This window comes from Poromitra crassiceps, assembly GCF_964638095.1.
Source record: "Poromitra crassiceps genome assembly, chromosome: 8".
NCBI classification, from domain to species: Eukaryota; Metazoa; Chordata; class Actinopteri; order Beryciformes; family Melamphaidae; genus Poromitra; species Poromitra crassiceps.
Genome location: NC_139629.1, coordinates 1590124 through 1617432, shown reverse-complemented (window position 1 = coordinate 1617432; position 27309 = coordinate 1590124). Strand labels below are relative to the sequence as shown.

General features: G+C 44.0%; 1 protein-coding gene across 1 annotated transcript in view; it reads left to right on the top strand.

Annotated features, from left to right (window-relative positions):
• Nucleotides 1-15559, top strand: part of esyt3 (extended synaptotagmin-like protein 3) — a 33870-nt gene extending 18311 nt beyond the window's left edge. Inside the window, exons 15-23 of the mRNA XM_083642140.1 lie at nt 1192-1263; nt 3046-3132; nt 4599-4748; nt 6728-7101; nt 8573-8671; nt 10454-10585; nt 10701-10806; nt 13613-13662; nt 14243-15559. Coding sequence (XP_083498266.1) covers nt 1192-1263; nt 3046-3132; nt 4599-4748; nt 6728-7101; nt 8573-8671; nt 10454-10585; nt 10701-10806; nt 13613-13662; nt 14243-14282 — 1110 coding nt within the window. The 3' untranslated portion in view covers nt 14283-15559. The remainder of the gene's footprint in view (nt 1-1191; nt 1264-3045; nt 3133-4598; nt 4749-6727; nt 7102-8572; nt 8672-10453; nt 10586-10700; nt 10807-13612; nt 13663-14242) is intronic.
• The last annotated feature ends 11750 nt before the right edge of the window (nt 15560-27309 follow it).

The window sequence follows — 27309 nt, the reverse complement described above, 5'->3', positions numbered from 1 at the left end:
TAAACCATACCCACGGAAGGCACTTTCAAGCAAATGCTAAACATTATTTGCAAACACTATTTGACCCAGATCTGCTTGGTAAACATATCCCAATACTGTATGTCCTGACTTGAACTGTCTGGCTGCTGTTCCCTCTGGCTGCCCTCTGCTGGTCATTGTGTGGAAATACACTCACAAAGTACAAAAGTGTTGAAGGCAACACATGATCCTTTCAGGGTCAGAGAAGGTGGCAGTCTGCAAAAAAAAACACTCTGCAATGTGTGAATGTAATAAATGGCAATGTCTAAGAATGGTTGTCCAGCACCACTGTCTGTGTGGTTGAAGATGCTATGAAAGTGATGGCGTAACTTTTTGTTACAATGTTTAATGTCAAACAGCCTAAATAACCTGTCAAAAAGGACTAAGTGGAATCCATCATAATCGCATGTCATGTGACAGGCCATTCCGTTCATAACCGTTCTGCTATCCTGAGCTCTACATTTAATCTGGGTAAAGATAGTTGAGAATGAACTGTAGGCAGATGCTTGCAGGGGAACACCTGCGGTGTTTGTACTGCTCCATTATTGTCAAAATGTCTTTTGAGAAGACACAACAAGACAATCCTCCTTCAGTGCATGCTGAAGGTTTGGGGGGGAAGACTTTGTTGAAACATGAGATGTGTCTGTCTTGTGGGTCCGCTCTACATAGAATAGTAATGAGCATTGGACATGGAATTATGGTGAAATGATAGCATCCACCTCCTTATCCTCTGATAGCAAAGACACTTCTCTCTGCCTTGCCCACGTGAACATCTGTTTTACGTGTCCTGGATGGCTCTGCTCTAGCCTGGTAAACCAGCCGGTCACGTGAGCTGTGCTCTGCTGTGTGTTAGGAGTGGAATGCACAATCAACCCGAGCTAGGAGGCAACCGGCTGCCTGCAGGCAACAACACATTCCAGTGTGCTGGTGGTTCCCTGTCCCACAGGCAGAAAAGCAGGAGGGGTCAGGGGGCAAGCAGCATCATAACGGCAGATGCTTGTGAATGTAAATGGGACCAGCATAACTCTCTGATGGTACCCGTGCGTGTGTGTGTGTGTGTGTGTGTGTGTGTGTGTGTGTGTGTGTGTGTGTGTGTGTGTGTGTGTGTGTTGAGTCCCAGTGTCAGAAAATATCTTTCTGGTAAGCTCATGACAATTTACTTTATGTTTTCAGCTCAAAAGGAGAAGCGCCAAACCTAGCTCATTTGTGGAATTCTCCATTGATGAACAAGTTCGGAAAAGCAAGGTACGGTTCTCACTTTTTTACGTACACGATTTTATTTTAATTGATTAAAATCTGTCAATTTTGTCAAGGTTCCTTTTGTTTGCTTGGCTTATTTTGCTATGCTATGCTATTTTCTTTGCCATTAGAATGCACTTTACTTTTAACTGTTTTCAGTTATCTTACAAAGCATCAAAGCATCTTTTAACATTTCACTCTACCGATTGATTTTATTTGTTGTTTGGTCAAAAAGAACACATGAAACAGAGGACATGTATCTCAGAAACACCATCAAGGATAAAAACACAATAAAGTCAGACTTGTTTCCATTGTGGTCCTTGGTCTTGGACAAAACAAAACAACAAAGAACAAGCATAGGTACAAAGAATGTTAAAACTATAGAAACTACAAACTATAATACAATGCTAAAATACTAAAAGTGATAAAGATACATATAAATCTATAAGATTAAATAAAAGAGTACAAAGATATTATGTTGCTAGGCTGTAACATTTTCTAAAAGCCAGGATTTGACCTTACTCTTAAAAGAGAGCTGACTGCATGTTCTAGCATGACTTGCATATTCCATTTGACAGCTCCACCAAACCTAAAAGAACATTTGCCCATGTTGGTTTTGAACCTGGACAGGCAGAGATCTGTGATACTGGCTCTTGTTTGGTGAGCATTATGAGTGTCACCACTCCTCTGAAAATGATTAAACAGATTAAACCGTTTCATTCAAAAATGAATGTCTACACAGTTTGAAAAAATGTCACTTAATTTCACAAAACTCACGATTGAAATAACTTGAGGGTTACTGCCTTTTTTATGCCTCCGCTGGCGATAGCCAGGCCGGAGGCATTATTGTTTCGGGTTGTCCGTCCGTCCGTACATCCCTCCGTCCGTCTGTCCGATGTTCGTTAACGCGATATCTGAGGAGCGCCTTGACGGAATTTCATCAAATTTGCCTCAAACGTCGACTTGGACTCAAGGATGAAGTGATTGCATTTTGGTGGTCAAAGGTCAAGGTCACTGTGACCTCACAAACGCTATTTTCAAGCTCGTTAACACTATATCACTATATCAAGGTCACTGTGACCTCTTGAATGCCATTTTCAAGCTTGTTAACGCGACATCTCAGGAACGCCTTGATGAAATGTCTTCTAATTTGCCTCAAACGACCACTTGTACTCAAGGAACTGATTTGGTTTTGGTGGTCAAAGGTCAAAGTTCAAGGTCACTGTGACCTCACGACCACTTGTTTCATGCTCGTTAACACGATATATCTGCAACACCTTGAGGGAATGTCATCAAATGTGCCTCTTACGTCCACTTGGACTCCAGGATGAACTGATTACATTCTGGTGGTCAAAGGTCAAACTTCAAGGTCACTGTGACCTCACAAATGACATTTTCTAGCTCGTTGCGTTATCCGAGGAACGCCTTGACGGAATGTCACCACATTTGGCTCAAATGTCCACTTGGAATCAAGGATGAACTGATTTACATTTTGGTGGTCAAAGGTCAAGGTCACTGTGACCTCACGAACGCCATTTTCAAGCTCGTTAACGCCATATCTCAGTAACACCTTGATGGAATTTATTCACATTTTGCTCAAACATCAAAGTCTGGACAGACATGGATTGTCGACTGCTCACTTGTTGGCGGAGGCATATATCCGCGGTGCCGCCGTTCTATTTTTATTTACTTTTAAGTCTGTTTACTCTCAGGAACTTACTGTCTTCTGTCCAAAATTGCTATATAGGTGTTTGGAATGAACCCTGTCACTGTCTTCTCTCTTGGCAGGTTGTGTACGCGTCTAAAGACCCAGTGTGGGAGGAAGGCTTCACCTTCTTTGTGCATAATGTCGAGAACCAGCAGCTCAGTGTTCAGGTCTGTCACCACACAAAAATAACCAGCAGCTCAGTGTTCAGGTCTGTCACCACACAAACCAGCAGCTCAGTGTTCAGGTCTGTCACCACACAAACCAGCAGCTCAGTGTTCAGGTCTGTCACCACACAAACCAGTAGCTCAGTGTTCAGGTCTGTCACCACACAAACCAGCAGCTCAGTGTTCAGGTCTGTCACCACACAAAAAGAACCAGCAGCTCAGTGTTCAGGTCTGTCACCACACAAAAAGAACCAGCAGCTCAGTGTTCAGGTCTGTCACCACACAAAAAGAACCAGCAGCTCAGTGTTCAGGTCTGTCACCACACAAAAAGAACCAGCAGCTCAGTGTTCAGGTCTGTCACCACACAAAAACACTCTCCCATTGTTTTTGAACCCTAATGAAATGTAGAAAACTGTCACAAGGTTGGGGGTCGGTCAGGGAGTTACAGTAGCAGGTCATGGTTGTGATTTCTTCAGTGGGATACAGAGCATATACCAGTATTACTAACCCCAATTTACAGCAGTTTTATTGTGATGAAGGCTTCAAAACGTAGAGTGCACCACCATATTTAGAAATCCATTGTTTTTTGGATCCATCTGAGCCATCCCACGTATCAAGTCCTGCTATGCCATGGAATGCTACACTTGAAAACACTTATCATTGTCATGAGTATTGTTTTTTAGCAATAGCCATGTTGCTCCACCCCATCTGCTGATCTGGGGGGAGTTGTAGACTAGCACATGCTTCCTCCGACACGTGCAGTCGCCAGCCGCTGCTTTTCACCTGACAGCGAGGGGTTTCACCTGCAGGACGTAGTGCATGGGGGGATCCCCCATGGGATTCCCCCCAGCTCCCCTCCCCGCTGAACAGGCGCCCCGGCTGACCAGAGGAGGCACTAGTGTGGCGACCACGACTCATACCCCACTGCCGGCTTCCCACCTGCAGACACGGCCAATTGTGTCTTTAGGAAGTAGGAACGTCTGACCAAGCCAGAAGTACTGCTACCGGGAATTTACCCCGGGTCTCCGCGGTGGTAGGCGAGTGCTTTTAGCTACACTACCCAGACACCCAGGGACTAGTGTCCTCTAGAGAGAGAGTGGCGTCAGCGGACGACCAAAATGCGAGACTCATTAGCCAATGAACAGCCAGGAATGGGTCTCGCGCTACTTTTGCATGCTAAAATAAAGCTGATAATGTACAATTTGATTCAAGGGGGGAAAAACCCTTTCAGAGTACAACACAAACTGTCTATTTTGCTGCAACTTGACAGTGCTGCTTAATCCAGGACCTTACTTCCTGGAATTCTTGAGAGTAAAAAAACTGGTCCATTGGAGTGAATGGAGATGTCGGGACTCTTCTATCTGCACGACTCTGCCATGGACTATAAAAGTTAATTCACTCACTATATGAAGCTTGTCTGTCTGTATCTGTGATGTCTTTCTGTGCGGTCTGTTTCTCTGCTGTCCCAGGTCAAAGAGCATGACAAGGAGACTCTGCTGGGTGTGCTCAGCCTGCCCCTGGCTCGCCTCTTCAGTGTCTCCAACATGACGTTGGACCAACGCTTCCTGCTGGAGCGCTCTGGAACCAACAGCCAGATCAAGATGAAGGCTGCTCTCAGGGTGAGCCCACACATTAAGATCAACATACACACTCATTCAGTACATATACTCTTATTTTACACATACACACATAAGCACACCACACACCAGACCCGGTTACATTGCATCCTCTTCTAACCTGCAGTTAAGTGTATGTGACTTATTATAGACCCCTTATACAGCTTGTCAACATTGAGCTGCGCACGCAACGTGTAGGCAGAAAACCCTCAGCCCAGCATTCACAGACAGTGAAAAAGCCCCGCTGTCAGGACTGCTCTATGCCCATCTGCAACACACAGTTATATTTTAGTTTTAAAATGCAGTTCTCGGCTTACTACCACAGCTTATCGCCTAGTGATAAGCAATGTTATGCATCGAAATTAACGTTGTTTAATGGGATATGTCTTACAGACCCATACGCACTGGCGCTGTCAATTGGCCAAGCCTAGTCATACATATCGTGCATTCCTTTATAACTGGGGATAGCGTAGATAATTATTCTGTAACTTGCAAAGATATATTGTTATGTTGATAATGCACACAACTCAATAATGACATTATGTAACGTTACTTGGTCGTTAACTAACCGAGCGATGTGGCTGAGCAGCCTACAGCTACAGGCAGCTTACCTGATTATGAAGAGCACTACAAAGTTGGGCATTTTTAATGATGTCCTCGTTCCAATCAGTTCAACTCAATAATGACATTATTTAACGTTACTTGGTTGTTAACTAACCGAGCGATGTGGCTGTTACTAGCAGCCTACTACAGTTTACCTGATATGAAATAAGCGAGCACTGCAAAGTCGGGCATTTTTAACGATTTCCTCTTTCGGCTTGCAACCAAAGACACCTACGGTTAGCATAAAAGCAGTATGAGTTGACGGGATTCGGTAAAACTTTAGTCCTTGCTTTTAATGCTAACCGTAGGTGTCTTTGGTTGCAAGCCGAAAGAGGAAATCGTTAAAAATGCCCGACTTTGCAGTGCTCTTCATAATCAGGTAAGCTGCCTGAAACTGTAGGCTGCTCAGCCACATCGCTCGGTTAGTTAACGACCAAGTAACGTTAGTTACAAAGTGCTTATCACTAGGCGATAAGCTGTGGTAGTAAGCCGAGAACTGCATTTTAAAACTAAAATATAACTGTGTGTTGCAGATGGGCATAGAGCAGTCCTGACAGCGGGGCTTTTTCACTGTCTGTGAATGCTGGGCTGAGGGTTTTCTGCCTACACGTTGCGCGCGCAGCTCGCTTTGTTGTCATTGTGACGTAGGCGTATAATTGGTCTATAGATCCTACTGCTTTTCTTGCTGAGACCCGCCCTACTCTGCCTCTGATTGGCTTACCCTGATATGCTTACCCTAACCTTAACCAATTATCACTCCTTATGCCTAAACCCAACCAGTAATCACTCCTCATGCCTAAACCCAACCGCCACATGCCTTAACCCAACCCAATCAGAGGCAGAGTAGGGCAAGTTTAGCAAGAAACGCGGTCTTTCCAGGAAACAGCCCTCTGGTCAAAAAATAAACATGGTGTTTTATGTTGCTGGAAGCAGCAGCAGTAGTGGGTGGTTTGTTAGGAAAAAAAATGGCATGAGCACCGACAGCTGCGGCTGAACAGACAAAGAAAAGACCAGTACCTACAGAAGCTTCATCAACAGAAAATACAAATATAAAGGAATATAATAATATAAAGGAAAAAGACATTAGTGCTTGATTGCCAAATGATCTCTAGGAAGTGCAGTGCAAAAACACAATGACCGCTTGGGACAAACTTGTCCTCAACATAAGAAAAAAAAAAATTGATTTCCACATTCAGCAACCTTTATCCTTCTTTGAAACTAGTACCTCTGTTTTTATCATTTTGGGGTTCTGGCCCCTTTCTTCAGAAACAACTTAAAACAACAGTAAAATTTGCAAGAGTCATACTTTTCACACTTCATATCACCTTATTGTACAGCTTTTTCTTTCACTGTCACTGATGTCCTCAATCCCAACATAGATTCTTACCTTGGAAAAGCCCCCACCCAAGATCGTCCTCGATCCTCCTCCGCAACCCAAACCACAAACACTTCAGACCAACCAAGCAAGCAGCGCCTCCTCAGACACTCCCTCGCTCTCTACCGCCTCCTCTCCACCACCTCCCTCCAACACTGTCCCTGCACAAGCCTCATGTCCAATCCCGGCCGCTGGTTCCACCAACGGCTTTAATGGAGACTACGCACCCCAGCGCCACGGTTCCTTCCTGGGCTCCGAAGGTGGGCGGACACCTGGTGGCACTCTGCACATGCGTCGCTTCGACTCCCACAGCCTGCTGTCGGAGAACTCCATCGCCTCGTCACGCTTAGACCTTTCAGAGGGAGCTCCCTACCCAGCGTGAGTCTTTTGCTTTATTCTAAACCCCTCAAAAAAGTTTGGAAATAAATGTTGTGCTTGGTCTCTCTGTTGTTACCTCAGCATTGTATCTGATCTCATTGGAAAGCCTGTTCATTTCCCTTTACAATGAGGCCCCATTTGTATGGATCATGCATTTGTGGGATGAGCAGCACAGCTGATTATGTGGGTGGGTCGTAAATGAAATGTGTCAAATTTCCCAGCCAATATCAAACCGTGTATTCTCCTTTTGGTATTGACAATTGTTGCGCTGGTACCATCTTCAAACTCAAGGCAAAGGTCCGTGAAACTAGTGATGTCAAAGAGTGATCACGAAGTGGGCATCCCAAAAAGATAACACCCCATGAAGACCGGTGCAAGAATACTGGAAAAATGGGAAAATAATTCTGTACACTGCAAATAAAAGGCTGGGACTAGGGATGTCACAATATATCGTCCCACAATATATCGCGATATCAAAACGTGACAATATGTATCGTTGAGATGAAATCTCATATCGCGAGAAAAAGAAGCTGAACATGGTGGCACTGATCTGTATCTGATTGCATGCTCGCTCTCCTTTTCATTGCTTTGTTTGAACAGACGAGGGACGTTACAGACGAGGATGAAAATGGTGAAATTACTCAAATTAGCATGGAGAATGCCCCCTCAACTTACAAATCGATCCCAAAAAGATATTGGTTAAAATATCGTATCGTTATCGTTATCGTGAACCCTATATCGTGTATCGTATCGTATCGTATCGTGAACTGAGTGTATCGTGACACCCCTAGCTGGGACCCCAAAAAAAGTTCAGCAAAACAAATGTATTTACAATTCTTTGCACAAGTACCCAACATATAGTTCTTTTTTCACTTGTACCTTTAAGTTGGGCACTTGTACACAATTCCCCCTGCCCCCTGCTAAATCTATGCTAAACTTAAGCTAATCTTCTGCCCTCCAATTACAGCCCATTCACACAGGACGCCGAAGGAACGCTCAACCTAAGCTCTACCTACGCTGAACCCACAAGTTTCATTTAGGCGTCCTTGTTAACAGGCGAGGCCGTTCATACCAGCCGCGCGCGTCATGCTGAAGCCTCGCCGAAGCCACGCTCACGCCTTGCTCAAGCGATCGTTCAGGAGTCACGCCTATTTTCCAAGCGTGACGCGTGGAGCCAGGCATGAAGTCAATGGGAGTTGTGGGCGGGTTCAAGGAGCGAGAGGCGCTGAGAGGAAAAGAGAAGGCTTCTTGTGTGAACGGTTAGGCGTCTGTTCAGCTTGTGCCTGCTTCAAACTTCAGTTCTGCTTACGTTCGGCGTCCTGTGTGAACAAGGGCTTAGACCTTTACTCAGTGTGCATTCTAAGTGGGAGTTCTAACCTTTCTACAGCGGTCATGTAGGTATTTAGTAACAGTCACGTAATATTAAGTGAGACAAAAAATATATTTTTTTTATTTATTTTCCTCACCGAAGGGCCATCATGAACCATCAGGGGTCGTTTGGGGAGATCCAGCTGACCGTGCGCTACGCCACCCTGAGGAATAAGCTCATCATCCTGGTCAACTCCTGCAGGTACTTTGGGGTTAAGAAAATGAGCTGCTAATGGTTATGATTTACTCATAACTATTAGCATTTATCATTCTAGTGCAGGGGTGGGCAATTATTTTTTCTTCCTGAGGGCCATACTGACTTACATCAAGTAAGCGAAGGGCCACACATTGGAGATTATACCTGCCAACACTCCTGATTTTCACAGGAGTCTCCCTATGTTTACCCCTCTCTCCCGTTGTGGTTGGTAATTTCTTGTTAATCTCCTGATATAATAGTGATATAAATCCAATGGCTGTAGCAGATGAAATTTATTAACATAATTCTGCCTTTTATTGAGTTTTTGGGGATCATTTTGTTTTTCTTTGAGTCCGGGCCTGGGGCGACATTTTGCGCCAGGCCCCAGGGCCGCAAGAAATAACTGTAGAACAGTAATATCTTACACATGAGATTACTTTTAGCCTTTTAGTCATAAAGATTATTGAAAGATAGCCTATTCCATATTCCAGACTGAAATGTTATAACAGAAGTGGAGTATTGGCCAGAATGACATGAACATTTGGAAACTTATTCAGCGGGTATCTTGCATGTTGCATATTATATATATACCGTATATATATATATACCGTATATGTATATACCATATATATATATATATATATATATATACCAAAGCCACACATGTGAAATGTCCCAGCATGCATTGAGGCTAGTACATTTCGACAATAAATAGCAACCAAATCAGCCTAAATAGACTTAAGTGGTAGATATAAATAATATGTATGTTAACACAAGATGCAATTTTGGAACATTTCAATATTGGACAAAATAAAACATAAAAATTAAAACACAACCCTATGTGAAACATATATGTAATCCAGGTGGTATATATATCCCTCGCAAAGTTAATGTGATATAGATGAGTGATAGCGTGATGTCCGCTGAGCAGACTCCGCTCCAATAAGACTTGGCTTACTTCACATGTACTTTTACAATAAAAACACATTTATGCAATGACTTTACATAATGTAGGCTATATTTATGTGCATCATTTAGCCTGTGCAGCAGGTCGTCTACAAGTTATAAAACTACCTGCCCTGAATGAGCCGAGTGGGGGTGCTTGTTCACTATTGTGAAAGTTATGTTTACAACATAACGATCATGGAATTGGATGCATATCAGGAATGTCACAGATAGTTAACGTTCTATATTGTAGGCTACAGGGAGACCGCATCAGCCCTGCTGAACAGATCTGTATTTGCCTGGCTGTAGGTTGAATTGTTTTATTCAGGCTATGATCTGTGATGTGCTGAGATATCCAAATTGGCATGAAGAGATGACAGCATGCAGCCAACACCCGGACATGGATCGAGTGGATCGGAGCTTCGAAAGGAAGAATGTCATTGAGTAATTGCAGTTCACCAATGAGCAGGTTGTGCATAATTTTATGCTTAAAAGGCGTGGTTATAATGCTTAAGGCTGCATGTAGCGCCAACACCAAAATATCGAGTGGGCCGGTCCATGCCCACTAATCTGCACTGCGTCTGGCACTAAGCGCAGTTTTTAGGCCGTTGCAACGATAGAGGGCAAAGTGTTTTACATCAATATGTATACTAACCAGGAATTTAGTCAACTAAAATCCAAACTGATTTCTGATTCAGATTTCTTCATTTGCTTCATTCTTTGTGGTTTCAATTACAATGACATTGCCACCAGAATTAATATGTCATTCAAAACCAACAAATTAATTAGGAGAAAAACCAGCTGCAATATATTTAAGGCCTCACATGTGCCGGTTCCCCGCAGGAACCTGTTCCCCTGCAATGAGAACGGCTCAGACTCCTACGTCCGCCTCTACTTGCTGCCTGACCAGTCCTGGAGACACCGCATGAGGACTCATGTCAAAAAGAGGACCATCAACCCCATCTTCAACGAAAAGTAAGCTCAGCGGATTTCTCGCACATAACATTCATCTGCTGATTTATCTGATTCCCGACATTTGTAAAGTTGTACTTGGCATTCCTCTTTCTCCCAATCCTTCTCTTTGTCACAGGTTTGAGTTTTCTGTGTCACTTGAAGACGCAGAAACTAGGAAGTTGGATGTGGCGGTGAAAAACAACAGAATGTTCCACACACGGGAGAGAAAGGAGATTGGCATGGTAAGCAAGGTTGCTGCCATCTTGATTTTCAGCTATTGGTATTTGTTGACAGTTCAGGTAACTATCAGTGGACCTACACTAGCCTGGGTAAACCCATCCCCCACGTGACCTGCTCTCAGACCTGGGAACTGAGAGAGCAGGTCACGTGGTGGCTGGGTTTACCTAGGCTAGACCTACACCAGCTTCCCCTCAGACCCCCAGTTTAGGAGCATTTCCTAGCACCTTCCCAAGCTACCAACAGAACTGGGGTCCCTTACAACAGGAAGGACATTCTGGTTACAACACAAACTAGTTATAATACAAGCCAGAAAGCTGTAAACTACTCTAACCCTACAGGTCAGCAGGCCACCACTCACCCTATTCACCTTATTCTTTGCCCATACAAGGACGCTTCTGCATGAGGTCATTTTGTAATCGTCTTTCCGGTTTTAGACACGGAAGTAGATTATGCCTACCGTAGTCATTTTTAGACTTGCCAAAAAGCTGTTTTCAAGCAAAAAAAAAAAAAACTGTTTTAAAGTTTTAATATTTTTCGGGTGAGAACGTAACATATATGTGACCAGTTTATCAGAATAACGCCTATTGGAAATAATTAACAAGCAGCGAGGACTGGGAGCGCTGACTGTGTTGACACCGGTCGGACTAGCTATCTGTCAAACCCTGCTGTAGGCTACTGGCAGTGAGAAAACACTGTCGACGTGCTTTTGTAACTAACGTTAAATGCCGACCAGGTACAGCCATCGGCTCCTCGCAGCAGTAACGCTATGAACATGTAACTGAAGTTGGCCGCAGTGTGTAGCTTAATTCTGAATGTTGCCAAACTTCATTCATTATTATAGTGACGTTTTGTTTTGAAATTGGACGCCAACTAGCGCTGAACCGGAAGAACAAATACAATTGTGTGTAGCGCGGAAGAGAGAAAAAGTGGGCGTGGTGAATAGGCCAGTAGCTTAACCAGTTAGACCAATTCCCCCTCCTTCCAAGCAAACCCAACCCACTGCCGCAGCCACAATGGGGACTCCCGGCTGGACAGTATTTGAAATGCTTTGATAATGTTACAGACACAAATAGACGGAGATATTTCAGGCCTGGTACTGCTTTATATACATGTTTATTTTTTATTTCATACATACATTATATATAGTCTGACTGCTGTGTCTTTGTTCCTTGGATTCTGTGCCATTGGCTGCTTGCAATGTTAGCGACATTTTGATTTTAAAGTCGAACTGAACCCGTTCGTCGCGTGTGTCTGAGTCCGTTTCAGACTGAAAACATAACTTGTCTGAGAGGCGGGTCACAGTAGCTTGTCGATGATTTTATTTGACAATTCTGGGGACTGGATTGGGCTTTGGCCAATCCTGGCCTGTCCCGCCTCCAAATCGAGTGGGATTCAGCGTGTTGTGGCGCTCCCCTCGGGAAGAGCCTGCTGACGTGAGGTTAGTGGCTGAGTGGAGCTAGGTGAGCTGCAGGCAGCCAGCTGCTGACCGGAGAGTGCAGCCCGTCGGCCTGGAATCTCCGAGGTGCGACCCCTGACAACCAGGCTCTCTGAGGCGCGCGCCATTATCGCTATTGCAGTAAATAATATTCCTGGAATGCGAGTTTTAACGAGCCAGTTACATTTATTTGCATTCTTAAAGAAAATTTATACTGACTGCGGAGCGGCCGGTGTCCGCGGTGTTCACGGCAAGACTGTTCTCTCCGCAGAGGCACATCCTTTTATGGTAAATACGTAGGAGTGCAGTCTCTGCGGAGAGCGGAGAATCCCCCTCCAGGCGAGGATGCAAATGTCACATCAGTTCTTCCGTGTGTGATATCGGCGAATAATCAATCATAGTGCAATTGTAGGCTATTTTCAGTTTGTTTTTAGCAAGTAAGTTTGTTGTCTTCTTGTTTTTGTGCTTTGCATTTAATTTTTTGCGATCTCAAATCGTTTTTATTGACGTAGTAAATTGTAGGCTATTCACTCTAAAATGGGCTCCCTCATGACTGTGAGAAAAGGATCATGTTGCTCCCTCACTCATGTGGCGATGCTCAAACCCGTTAATTTTGCACTGATTTCGCCGGTCACTTGGTCAGTTTGTGGAGGCTTCTTCCCTATACAAACCATAGCAAACATTAGCCAATCATAGCCTCGGAATTGACTGCACGAGCTCGCGGTGGGCTCCGCGGAGTTACATTTTTTGAGAGGAGCGCGGAGCTCCGTGCAGTCCCTCCGCAGAGCCTGTGCAGAGCGCCGCACTCGCCGCACAGAGCCTCCGCTCTGCAAACACCGGACACTCCGCAGTTAGTATAAATTAGCTTTTAGACATTACCGTTTGATTTAGTTTGCATAATTGGCCAAGTTAGTAGTTAGTTTATCGGCTAGAAATTCTGCCAGATGACAGGCACTAGGCGCCATTTTCCCCTTCATTTGGAATAGAAAATGATCCTGAAATGAAGATTTGATTGACAGCTGCCATGTCGTGATATGATTGGTTGAAATGGGGTAGAAATTTGATAGTACTAGGTGACGTCAGCAAACAGAAGATTACTGTTATGAATGAAATCTTGAAAAATGAACTTTTGATGTGAAAAAGTGTGAAAAACTAAAGAAATTAGATTTTTCTGATTTTTTTTGGCATACATTATTAAATAGGTGCACTGAATACCCAGGTGTTTGAACTAAAATTTTAGGTTCAGCTTGACTTTAAGCTTACTCTTCTGTTGCATGCTTTGTACATCGGTCTGCATAAATGCCTAAAATGCCAACTTTAACTAGCAACATGTGCTACTGTATATCAGCTTCCCACTTGTTTTCTGTGCACAGGTCCTGATAGATCTTTCCCAGCTGGACTTGGCCAAAGGCGCCACAGAATGGTATGGAGCCCAGTCTTCTACTATTCTGTCATCTGTGAACCCGGTAGCATGGGTTCATATTCATAGTGCGAGGGTGTAGATGCAGACCTTATAGTGAAAGAATAGTTGCAAATGATTGTTGGTGTTTTATTCTGGATAGCATACCAGATGAGTTGGGTGTATCGCATCAGAACAGGTCAGATAGTGTCAGTTCAGTTGCCAGTATCATTACATAATAACATCTAGGGACAGGCATTGCAAACTAGCCTAGGCTACAAATGCTGTGGTACATATCAGATGTTGACAAATGGTATATGTTATGTACAGTATCTCTCCCTAAGTATCTGTCCCTAACACTAACCCTACATAAATAAATCAAATAATAATAATACATAGTTTCCTATAGCAAACCCTACCCAGTGAGGTTCTCCAAGCATGTTAAAACAAATGTGAGGAATTATTTGCAACTACTATTTGACCATCTCGTCTGTGGGCATATATCTTTGAATAACTTTGTTTAGTCTGGACAATAATGAATGACTGGAGTAGAAATGTGTTCAATCATAACTTTATCAATATTCCAAATGTCTCTCCTCTCAAGGTATGAGCTCACACTACCTGGACTGAAGAAATCCAACTAGCAGGTGGAGCTATAAAAAGCTCCTTGGACGCTGCAATGCAAAATGCAGGTGTAATAAATGCTATTGTCTTCTCATCATTAGGGCTTTTCACACTACATGCTCTATCACAGGGCTAGCCCCAGGCTAACTTAGCCCCGTTTCACAAGGGCAACTTTTAGCCCTGTGTTCAGAGCAGGGCCAGCTAGCTGGGGCTGAAGTCGGGGGTTAGCCCACTTTAGAGTGGGCCAGGATTGTGCAAGTGTGAAAGCTTTCTTAGCCCTGGGCTAACAGCTCTCTTAGGCCCAGGCTACGAGACTGACTTAACCCCTGCTAAGTGTAGTGTGAGAAAGCCCTATTATGGACCAGGGCTAGGTAGGTTTTCCAAAAGCGTTGTCCAGTTGACTTGCTAGTTAATGCTGCTTTTGTTTTTGTAAAACCCGTCTCAGATGCCTGACTTTTTTAGGTGGTAGGCTATGGGGTATGTTCACATTAAACAATGCCTCTGCTTCACATCTTATTCCAGATAAACTGTTGCAGTGCATCTTTTTTTATCCCATTCATGGATATCCAAGTATGATTAAACAAAATATACTACACTGTAAATATGGTGCCATATAATACAGCATCCCAGATAATGTTGGCATAACCCACTATCCTGAATAATAATGATACTGGTGGGCATGTAAACACACCAACTGACCTCACTGGTTTCAATAGAGGGAAATTGTCAGTATCCTAAACTGCTAAACATTTATTCGTCACAGAAAACAAGTCATTCATTTGTGTTTTTCTAAGAAACAGGTTCAATTCTATATTTTAGATAGATTATTTATTCTTCTTTTTTAAAAGAGAGGCCTGGGTTTTGTTTATTTTTTTCCTGAACCAAAGTTTTCCTTTTGTATTTGTATATAAATAGTTGTATTGATTTTTTTAACCCTTATGTAATGAGGCAGGCAAGTCAATTAAGAGCCAAGTCTGATTTACAGCAACAACCTGACTCCTGAGGGAGTAATTGCTGGGGGGCATGTTAGGCAGTAAAGTAACAATGTTACTGTAATTGTATTACTTTCAAGGTAGTAACTAGTAATGCAAGGGATTACAATTTCCAAAACATCAATTATATTAGTTACTAATCCAAGTAACTTCAAGTTACTGCGAGACTACTGTGTTGCCAGAATGCGATTTGTTTTTTGTCCTATGTAGGCAAATAAATAAAAAGTATGCAGTTTGCCTGATTGTTGACTCCTGTAAGGTTAACTATTGTTCCAATAAAGTGGATTCAGTTTGAAAAGGAGCTGGCTAAACAGGTTGTACGTCAGTTTTTTTTTTTTTTTTTTTTGAAAGGGGGTAGCGAAAGTAATATAGTAAAGTAATGAGTAACATAAGATGTACATTTTGATACTCGATAATAAGTAAAGTAATTTTGTTATTTTATAATTGAGTAATAAGTAAGTAATTACATTTCCTGAATCCTGAGTAACTTGTCCAGCACTGCTTGGGAGATGCCCAGTACAACCAGACTTGTATGGCAGCTGAGCAGCTCAGGGAGCCTCTGGACCACAGATGAAGGAAGGGCATGTTCACTTCTCTCTCTCAGATGTTCCCACCTGGTCAGAATTGGCACTAGTGACTTTCTAGAACCCCCCCCCCCCCCTCTTTCCTTTTTTGGGTGGGGGGGGGGGGTCTTTTCACACAACCACTGGATAATGTCCACCATATTTGCACAGAACTCTGTATTTTCCATACAGCGTTTCATATTGTATAGGACGAATCAGCGTGACGTCTCTTGCCACCCAGAAATGCGGAACCCCGTGGCAGTTAATAGTATGAGTTGTGCCAAACAAGCGTTAATATCTCAAAAACTATACATCACTTATATTTTTGTCGTTCTGAGTGAGAGCAGAAGTAGCTCAAGAGTTTGATGTATAAATATGCATGTCGTGTTGTGTGAACTGTCGCAGTTTTTAATGTAAACGGAGTCAAACCGGCTCGAGCAGACACTCACGCCTTGCCAGAGATGGGTAGTATTTTAAATACATGTATTTCAAATACATTTGTGTATTTTGTCATTTGTATTTGGCTGGACCGAGAAAAATAATATGTCATTTGTATCAAAACACTTTCAGACCTTGTATTTTGTGTATTTTAAATACATAAAATACTTTAATTTTATGTCATTTTATTCTCAAATACATTGACACAGGCTTAAACTGTGGAGAGAAAAACTGCAATGTGACATGTCACTTCTACTCCATCTCTGATTGGCTTACCCTCAGAACAAACCCAACCACAAATCAGTAGGGTGGGTCTTGAGTCAGACTTCACATCACTTCTTCTAAACTAGTATGAAGCCTTGTATTGGTGGAAATTCCCCCAGATAAATTACTAATATAAATTGATGATTAGATATTGTATGCACTGGCCTATCTACAAATGAAATGATTTACTGCATTCAAACCAGTGTATCATATTGGAGAGACAACTAATTATCTTCTTTATTAAAATTGGCTATCGCTATCACCATGAAATCTCCCCAGTTGATTACTTACATTAAGAAATGTATTTTTGTATGACAAGTTTTCTGAAATGTCATGTTTAAATATGCAAATGCATGATCTAATTACGTGCTAATTTGCATACATTTCCAGAACAGAAATCTGAAGATTGGATAAAGCCAGGTTCAAAATTATTGTTTCATTTTGTTGACATAGCCAACAGTTTTTACAGAGGGAAATTTGGATATCTCAAGACTCTTTTTATCTTTTTAAATCAGAAAATACTGTCAACAGTCATAACATAAAAATAAAAAAAAGTGCGAATTCGCAATAGCTGTAACTAGATGTGTGCATTTCCTAAATGCACCTTTTGTGGACCAACCAACAGAGTGACTGCTGGTTGCAGCTAAAAATGCACATGTTTTTAGGAATAAAAATGTTATATAAATCATGCTATGAATGATTTTGAAAACACTTTATCTCTTTACATACATTTGGAAGTATGTGTATGGATGCTATTTTAATCTTGAATCACATCAGAATATCTTTATGCTTGGGGAAATATGCCTGTATTTTATTGAACGTTTCATTACTTTTTATATGATTCTGTTGATTATGTTCTCGTTTGTTTAGTAATTCATTTATGCTCTACTACTGCTGATTATGCTTGTGTTTGTGCTGATTGATTTGAGGACACTTGGATACTTTCAGGGATGCAACCTTTACGTGACAGTCACCTTTTCCATCTCAAAATAGGAGGATTTCTGAGTGGTTTTATGTCTGTCCTGGTATCAGTCACTTTTTTCCACTCTCCATGACTTTGCATCCCTGTACTTTACACATCATCTTTACCACACACTGGAGACGTGAGGTCTCCAGACCATAGTTCAAGCTGAAGGCCACTCATGCATAATCCGATCATCCCCTGACGACAGTCAAGTCCTAGCATAACGTGGTCAGTCAAAGTCCTAGTATGACGTCTGCTATGACGTCAGTTAATCCTCATATATATAGCAAGGGTTCTACGTCACCACCTCTCTCTGGCCGATCATAGCAGCAGCAGCTTCACGGCAGTCCATCTCCCTCGAAGCCGTCCGAAGCGTTGTTTTGCACCAGATCCGCAGACCGAATCAGCACCCACAAGCCTTCTCTACCCGTGGATATTCCCATTCCTGGCATGTCGAGTTCCGAGCCAGAGCAGCCCACGGACCGTGACGGCAGCTTAGACATCGGTCCCCTGTCCCGGACCGGCCACGGAGCGTACTTGCCTTCCGAGGTGTCTGACGAAGACGTTGGCGAAGCGACCGGACCACAGGCTGCCAGCATAGCCCCGACGAGAAGGCCCAGCACGCGTTCCCGTGGCACGGGGCGCGCCACTGCGACGGCCCGTGTAACAGAAGACGAAGCGCCGCGCCGTGGACGCCCAAAAACGCGTGCGAGCGTGCCGGAGGGAGAGGCCGCTCGGCGCGGACGTGCGAGAGGCCGCGGGCGAAGACCAGTAGAGGCAGCTGCCCCGAGAGCCGGGAGCCGCCGGGGAAATGCAGGCCGCGGGGCCGCCGCGAGACGCCACGTACTTCCTGGTCGGGAACCGGCTTGGAGAAGCGCTGAAGCTGGAGTGCCGTAGCATCTCGGGCACTCCGGGCAGACCGAAAGGTCCATGGGGCGAACGGTTCATTCTGGCGGCAACAGCTGAAATGTAGTGCAATTTGCTTTCCCTTCCAAATCCAGCGACGTAAAATAATCCATTCACGAAAAGAATAAGCACTCCCAGGAATACATGGACGATAAAGGTTTAACGTTACATGCAGTTAAGCAGAAAGTCGCACTCGGCAGTAAAACCCGCATCCATGTAATGTTAATCCATCGGGTGTCCTGTTCTTTCTGTCACGAAGACTATAATCCACCAGATCACATGACGTTTTGCCATCAAGTCTTTAATCCACCGTCACACTTCAGGACATCCTCTTAATCCAAAACAGAGTGTCAAAAGTAGTTGTCTCTCTCCTTGTTGTTGTGTTTGTGAAACGGAGGTTTACGGTAACCAGAGACCTTTTATTGTAAAGATGCGACAGCACACAGCCAATCCGCCATTTTGGAGACTAAGCTTCTGCCCCAGCAAGGAGCCGTATTCCAGGCCAAAATGGCCGCAGCGCTGTTTTCAAAAAGGCACTATATACTCTTGCCTTCTCATTCTCAATTATCTTTGCTGTTACACGCAGCTGAGTTTGTTTATTTTCTACCTCTGGGTCCCCAGTGACCCCATGTGACTGATGGTGACTGATAAATTAAATTAGGAAGCTTCTGTGATGATGACAATGATAATTTCTTAACTTTAGCCGATCCGAGGGGGTTCATTTGAACAACAATCTTAAAAACAACTGGGGGCTGGGACCTGGGCCGGTGTAAACTCTACCACGACGGCAAGAACCACGCGGGCAGAACCTACCCCGCCTTCCTGGAGCCCGACGACACCTTCATAATACCAGACTCAGCTGTAAGTCGCCAAAAGTCGAGAGTGCCTGCCGCAAAGAGCTGTAAGTCGCCAAAAGGTTGAGAGTGCCTGCCGCAAAGAGCTGTAAGTCGCCAAAAGTCGAGAGTGCCTGCCGCAAAGAGCTGTAAGTCGCCAAAAGTCGAGAGTGCCTGCCGCAAGGAGATGTAAGTCGCCAAAAGGTCGAGAGTGCCTGCCGCAAAGAGCTGTAAGTCGCCAAAAGTCGAGAGTGCCTGCCGCAAAGAGCTGTAAGCCGCCAAAAGGTCGAAGGCCGGAAGGGGGACACTGCGAAATACGAATCCGGTACATAAACGGACTCGATCCGGATCCCCTCCCTCTGGGGGGATAGAGTCGGAGAAAGTCAGGGTAGTTGCGCCAAGGCAGCCAAGTAGGCCAAGCCGGGAAGCGCCAAGCTAAACTTTAATGTACCAAGATCGAAGGCCCGACCGAGTTGGGAGCGCCAGCCGCAAATAGCTGTAAGTCGCTAAAAAAGGTCGAAGGCAGGAAAAGCACGTACCAAGGCCCGACCGAGTTGGGAGCGCCAGCCGCAAATAGCTGTAAGTCGCTAAAAAAGGTCGAAGGCCGGAAAAGTACAATCGCGAAGCGCCAAGGCGGCCAGGTAGGCCAAGCTGGGAAGCGCTGTCGCGAGGTGCCCGACCGAGTTGGGAGCGCCAGCCGCAAATAGCTGTAAGTCGCTAAAAAGGTCGAAGGCAGGAAAAGCATGTACCAAGAACGAAGGCCCGACCGAGTTGGGAGCGCCAGCCGCAAATAGCTGTAAGTCGCTAAAAAGGTTGAAGGCCGGAAAAGTACAATCGCGAAGCGCCAAGGCGGCCAGGTAGGCCAAGCTGGGAAGCGCTATCGCGAGGTGCCCGACCGAGTTGGGAGCGCCAGCCGCAAATAGCTGTAAGTCGCTAAAAAGGTCGAAGGGAAAAGTACAATCAACTACCGGCGCCTGCAGATCTCAATTAACCTCCGGTAATCAGATCTTCCTTTTGGGGGATCTCCTAGCCCATGCAGGTGCCCTCCTCTTGCCTCAAGAGCAGCGCCACTGGCCAATGGAGTCAAGCGCCAAAGTAATTGCCATGCACGCCGATTGCTAAATAAAGTTTGTCTAATCCTACCAACTGGCCTCTCATGATTGAAGTGAGGTCTCCAGACCATAGTTCAAGCTGAAGGCCACTCATGCATAATCCGATCATCCCCTGACGACAGTCAAGTCCTAGCATAACGTGGTCAGTCAAAGTCCTAGTATGACCTCTGCTATGACGTCAGTTAATCCTCATATATATAGCAAGGGTTCTACGTCACCACCTCTCTCTCTGGCCGATCATAGCAGCAGCAGCTTCACGGCAGTCCATCTCCCTCGAAGCCGTCCGAAGCGTTGTTTTGCCCCACCCACCTCCCCAGTCCGCCACCAACGAGTCTTGACTCCTGATCCCCCACGGGGGGGGGATCTCCTAGCCCATGCAGGTGCCCTCCTCTTGCCTCAAGAGCAGCGCCACTGGCCAATGGAGTCAAGCGCCGGATGTGTACAGAGTACAGCTTGTTTGCAGTATTCATGCCTTAAATTGCCCTTTGCGGGACTAATAAAGTTTTTTTTTTTTTTTTTTTTTTTATTGATTTTACTGGACTGGTAGATTGCCCGTTTAAATGCTGAAGTACTGATACTTTCCTCATGGGTCCTTTCGCGTCCACGGGTGACTGGTCCTCCGGGGTATGCTCGGTGTGCTGTGGTCGTCAACCCCGTCCTTGGTAGAGCAGGTAGCTCTTGAGAGAGGCGGGCAGGGGCAGTCCGTGGATTCTGCTCAGGCGGTCCCTTCCTAGAGCCGCCCGCACAGAGCGCCTGCACGGGTCCATCAGAGGGGGGGGATCCGGATCGAGTCCGTTTATGTACCGGATTCGTATTTCGCAGTGTCCCCCTTCCGGCCTTCGACCTTTTGGCGGCTTACAGCTCTTGGATTAAGAGGATGTCCTGAAGTGTGACGGTGGATTAAAGACTTGATGACAAAACGTCATGTGATCTGGTGGATTATAGTCTTCGTGACAGAAAGGACAGGACACCCGATGGATTAACGTTACATGGATGCGGGTTTTACTGCCGAGTGCGACTTTCTGCTTAACTGCATGTAACGTTAAACCTTTATCGTCCATGTATTCCTGGGAGTGCTTATTCTTTTCGTGAATGGATTATTTTACGTCGCTGGATTTGGAAGGGAAAGCAAATTGCACTACATTTCAGCTGTTGCCGCCAGAATGATCCGTTCGCCCCATGGAGGGGGGGGATCTCCTAGCCCATGCAGGTGCCCTCCTCTTCCCTCAAGAGCAGCGCCACTGGCCAATGGAGTCAAGCGCCAAAGTAATTGCCATGCACGCCGATTGCTAAATAAAGTTTGTCTAATCCTACCAACTGGCCTCTCATGATTGAATTAGAATACACAAAATGTTGGCAGCAACTGCAAGTAGTGAAAAATATGGAGGTACAAAAAACATTAATCTTGTTCTAATGAGGGAACCGATTGGTGAAACGAAGATACTTCCCACACTCGAGCCAGAGCATCAATAACTTTGTCCAGTATGATCTCCAGGATTCCTAGGAGGATGGACACAGTAATCTACTTGCTTGTATCATTGTTCTAATCTAGCATACTTGTACCTACAGCACTGTATCTGATCATTTCACAGAGGAAAACGTGTGCAAGGGGCTTGCATTGAGCCATATCCATGTGAACATTTATTCAATAAAGATAGTCAAATTTGAGTTTTGTTTCAAAAATTAAATGCATAGAAGGAAATGCTACCTTGGTGAGTACACTCAGAAATGATCATTGTAAGATATATCTATCTCCCTAGTTGGACCAACCGTTGAAATTGAATTAATCTTATTACATTTATAAAGTGGTCCTAACAGGCTGCATGTAAATGATATATCACAATTCTTATTTCTATCAAATATTGTCCCAATTTATTAGTAATTCTAGTGTATGATGTCGCTGTGTGGTTAGGGACTGTTCGTTATTTAGAAAGGGGGAGGAGGAGGGGGGGGGGGGTCTGAATTAAAAAGCTGTGACCACTGACCAAAATATATTTTTCCTTGAACCTCCACAAGTGATTAGAAAAACATGATTGACACAAAATGTTATATATGACTGAAGCTCATGGAAATTGGAAACCCTCATTAGTGTTTTGCTTCCACTTGTGTTTACCCTGCCTTTTTGACACAAAATGCCCCCCGTGAGAAGGGTATATTGGAACTACTTTCACTGCGTTCCGATCGGCTAGCAGTTCCCTGTGAAGTGGACTGCACAGGGTATTGAGCCATATTACTTAAAATGGCTGAATACCCTGTGCAGTCCACTGTGCAGTAACTACTAGCAGATATTGCTAGTAGTTAAATAACCCTTAGTTAAATAGGCTAATAAATAGTTAAATAATAGCCTAAATAGTTAAATAAATAAATCAAAATTAATAAATAGTTAAATAACCCTAACCCTTAAATATGTTTTCCTTAAAATGTTTATGGGGAGGTACGGTGCAGTGGTAAGCACTATCGCCTCACAGCTCGAAGGTCGTGGGTTCGATTCCCACCTGGGGACGAGGTGAACGCTGAAGGAATGCGTGCCCGTCCGCATGTCCTCGAGTGCCCACCGCCCGGGTGGGGTCGGCAAAAGGGCCTTTCTGTGTGGAGTTTGCATGTTCTCCCCGTGCCTCCCGGGGGTTTCCTTCATAGGAACCCCCTTCACAAAAACATGCAATATCCTGGTTGCTAATGTGGTTCCTCCTCTGGTCGTTAAGGGCGCCTGTTCAGAGGGAGGGGAACTGGTTGGAATAGCGTGAACCTCCCACGTGCTATGTCCTACCGGTGAAGCTTCTTCTGTCAGGTGAAAAGAAGCGGCTGACTGACTGCCCATGTCTCGGAGGAAGCATGGAGCCAGTCTTGGCTCTCCCCAGATCGGCAGAGGATGGAGTAGCAACCAGGATTGAGAAATCAAATGAGCACAAATGGGGATAAAATGGGATAAAAAATCAGGGGGGGGGACAAAAAAAAAGAAGGAAAGAAAAAGAAACTGAAAAACAAAAACAAAAAAACTGATTCACCCCATTTCGTCAAATCAACAGGCCTGAGCTCGGCGCGTCCTTACGTCATGAGTGCACCTGCGGTAACGTTGACAACCACGGTCACACAGCCTTAAAGTCCCTGGAAACCAAAATCCACAAAAACGTTCTAACTATGTTATTTAGGGTCTTATGTTAGTAATTTTGTGCCTCCGAAATTATTATACATTACTTTCAACCCAAAGCCTTAAAATCAACACTTTTCTACAAGATTCTACAAAGTACTTCCTCATTGAAGACAGCAGTGCGCGAGGTGCTAAAACGCAGGAGCTTATGACGTTATAAGCTCTATATAACCTTTGTACACGCGCGCAATCCGCACCCACCCTCCTTTTGTCCGTTCTTTGCCCCCAGTGACAGCGCTCCCTCGCTGTCCGTCTCCCTCCCACTCTGTGTGCCGTCGTGCCAAGCGCTATGCTTCTCTCTCTCTCTCTCTCTCTCTCTCTCGGGACTAGTGAGAGAGAGAGCACAGAGAGAGACACACAGGCTGGTGACGCGAGGTTACTCTCTCTCACACACACACACACACACACACACAAACAGACTGTGCACAAACAGCGCTGTGCAGTCGCAGCAAGTCTCTCTCTCTCCCTCTCCGAGCAACGAACACACACACACACAGCACGAGTGCTGTGTTCGACACACAGCAGTCGATCTCTTTCTCCGTTTCCCTCCCCCCCTCTGTCTCGCGCTCTCTCTCTCTCGGAAAACCTGCTGCAGACGGGACACGCCCACACAGTCCGCGGGAGAAAATACACTCTAAAAAATAATTGATTCTCATGAGTTTTGCCACGACTGTCAAACCTAAATTTATATACTTTGCGACGTTCATCATCGTTCAAATTTGGCTGGTGGCTTATTAACATAGGGTCCTGTGATGTGATGAACTCAAAATGCTAAATAATAAAGAAATATTTCTGGTTTCCAGGAACTTTAAGCTTCTGGCATACTCTTTGCGCCCAGCCAAGCGCATAGGGCGCGCGGCGATTATGATGTCATCGCACGGGGCGTGTCGGGGGGGGCGAGGACTGAGCGCAGCGCGGCGCGTCCATGGTGATTTTTCTATCAGCGCGTCGGGTTTTGCTGCCTGTGCCTGTGAGATCCCCGTGGTAGGCTATCAGCGGATATCTGCTGTGATTGAGTCCTCACCGTCGTACAGTCGCCTTCAAAGCATGATGTTCGATTATAACAAACTAGTTGTGTGGCTAAGCCTTCCCAAATGTTGAGGGTCGTTTTTTAGAATTTAATATATAGAATTGGGAACGCTACATTCAATTTCATTCAGACTGCCTGGCACTGATCGCCGCCATTTCTGGAGCACTCACTATGTTCTGTTTTGGCCTGCGCAGAGTGTGCGCGCCCTCCGTGGAGCCCCGCCTCCAGCGCGTGCGCGAAGAGTATGCCAGAAGCTTTACACTAGCTAGCTAGGCTACTGTACTCACATTTTGAAAGTAGAACTCAGGCAGCTCACCGGCCGCGGCTTCCAGGCTTATAAACTCGCGACAAAAACCTCATCTGTCCTGATGGTCGAGTTCCATCCAGCTGCTCTCAGAGTCCGACGCGTGTATATTATTATTTGCCGAGATGTGTGTGAATTGATTCAGGTGGGCGTTAGCAGCTAAAGGCTAGCTGAGTCCATGCTGACTGCTGCTACTTCATAGTTCATAACATTATAAACAAATAAAACGACTTGAATTCACTTAAACCGTGTACCGCTACTCACACTTTGTTGAAAATTAGGAGAGAAGTGTGCGAAGTGTCATAGTTATAACAGCCTCGCTGAGGTACACATCACTGGGTGCGTTTGTTTGTGTCCGCGGCGCATGCCGTTGTGAATTCCCCATGTTTAAAACAGTTTTGTTTTAAACTAGAGGCTATATGAAGCTCCACCTCACGTTAGTCGGCTGTGCAATGGAGTGGGGCGAGGAGGAACGAATTCCACCCAAACCTAGTCCACAAAAACAAAACAAAAATCGATAAAAATTCCACGTGATCGAATTCATTCCTCAACTATCAATTATCGATTATTGATGAACATCCCTACACTGTAGCTTGTAGATTGAATTACTATTGGTTTACTGGGATATTACACAAATTTTATAAATATTGTAGCCTGTACCAATTGATTTGATTACAGAATAGTAATTGAGAGAAATGGTGTGACCTTGTCATAGGTCAGATTTTTGTAGATGGGGACTTCCAGGATAATCCCAGGATCCAGGGGAATACAACGAGACTACAGATCTCCCAGTCGACTGGGATGGCGAGCCACCACTGAGCATAGAGCAATCCACACATTCACTGCAGTAGCATCAAGGACTACCCTGCTGTACGACTGGAGCGGTCGTTACACACACAGTCCAGCGGATGAACTTCATCGGGACGCGTACAGACACCCATCGACTTTTGGCCCCAAACAATTTTTTATTTTATTTTTTGGACTGAAGGGACAACATATTTTATTTGTGGGCGCACTTTATTATTTTTGGGGAATTATAAATTGTCAACTGTGAAAAGCTGAAGTACTGAATTCATGTTTACAAACAAAAGGCTTTAAATTCATCTAACTCTTACTAAGATAATCTTGCTAAAAGCCAAAACTCTGTGTTGTCTAATTTCATTGCTGTCATACATTTTTAAGGGCTCTGGTCATTCTGAAAATCTGGTACTTGTCCATGCTCATTTATATTAATATTCTATTATTATTATTATTATTCAGAATTACAGTACATATGCTACAGTCATCAAAGAGCATTCATTTGCCGATTATCAACTCACTTTGTATCATTATAATGCTCGTTGATATAAGCAGATGGGCAATGTTTACCTTTGCTACATGTTTTCCAGACGGAGAGCTCCCAGTTCATCCTCTGGCAAAACGTTCTGCTGTGACGCTTTTCACATCACAACGCGTCATAACGGAATTGCGGAAGCTCTGCTCCGAGGGCTGTTGATTCGGCTTCCAGGGCGCTGTTATTGTTAAAGAGCATTAATAGATGGTTATTTACGGTTAAGTAATGCTTATTCAGCACTCTTGTGCTTTTATGAAATGTTCCTTAAGTGATACATGTTTTCAGCTTTACAAGTGTCACAAAGAACATTAATAAATGGTTTATTACAGTTAAGTAATGCTTATTCAGCACTCTTACGCTTGTTATTCAAGGGATGTTTTCAACTTTACAATAAGGGTCACACAGAGCATTAATAAATGGTTAATTACGGATAAGTAATGTTTTTCAGCACTTTAATAAGTTTATGAACTGTTAGTTAAGGCATATATGTTTTCAACTTTACAATAAGGGTCACAAAGAGTATTAATAAATGGTTAATTACAGATAAGTAATGTGTATTCAGCACTTTAATGCGTTAATGAAGTGTTAGTTAAGGCATACATGTTTTCAACTTTACAATAAGGGTCACAAAGAGCATTAATAAATGGTTAATTACAGATAAGTAATGTTTTTCAGCACTTTAATAAGTTTATGAACTGTTAGTTAAGGCATATATGTTTTCAACTTTACAATAAGGGTCACAAAGAGCATTAATAAATGGTTAATTACAGATAAGTAATGTTTTTTCAGCACTTTAATGTGTTAATGAAGTGTTAGTTAAGGCATACATGTTTTCAACTTTACAATAAGGGTCACAAAGAGCATTAATAAATGGTTAATTACAGATAAGTAATGTGTATTCAGCACTTTAATGCATTAATGAAGTGTTAGTTAAGGCATACATGTTTTCAACTTTACAATAAGGGTCACAAAGAGCATTAATAAATGGTTAATTACAGATAAGTAATGTTTTTTCAGCACTTTAATGTGTTAATGAAGTGTTAGTTGAGGCATACATGTTTTCAACTTTACAATAAGGGTCACAAAGAGCATTAATACATGGTTTATTACAGGTAAGTAATGCTTATTAGGCACACTCAAGCTTTTATTAAGTGTTAGTT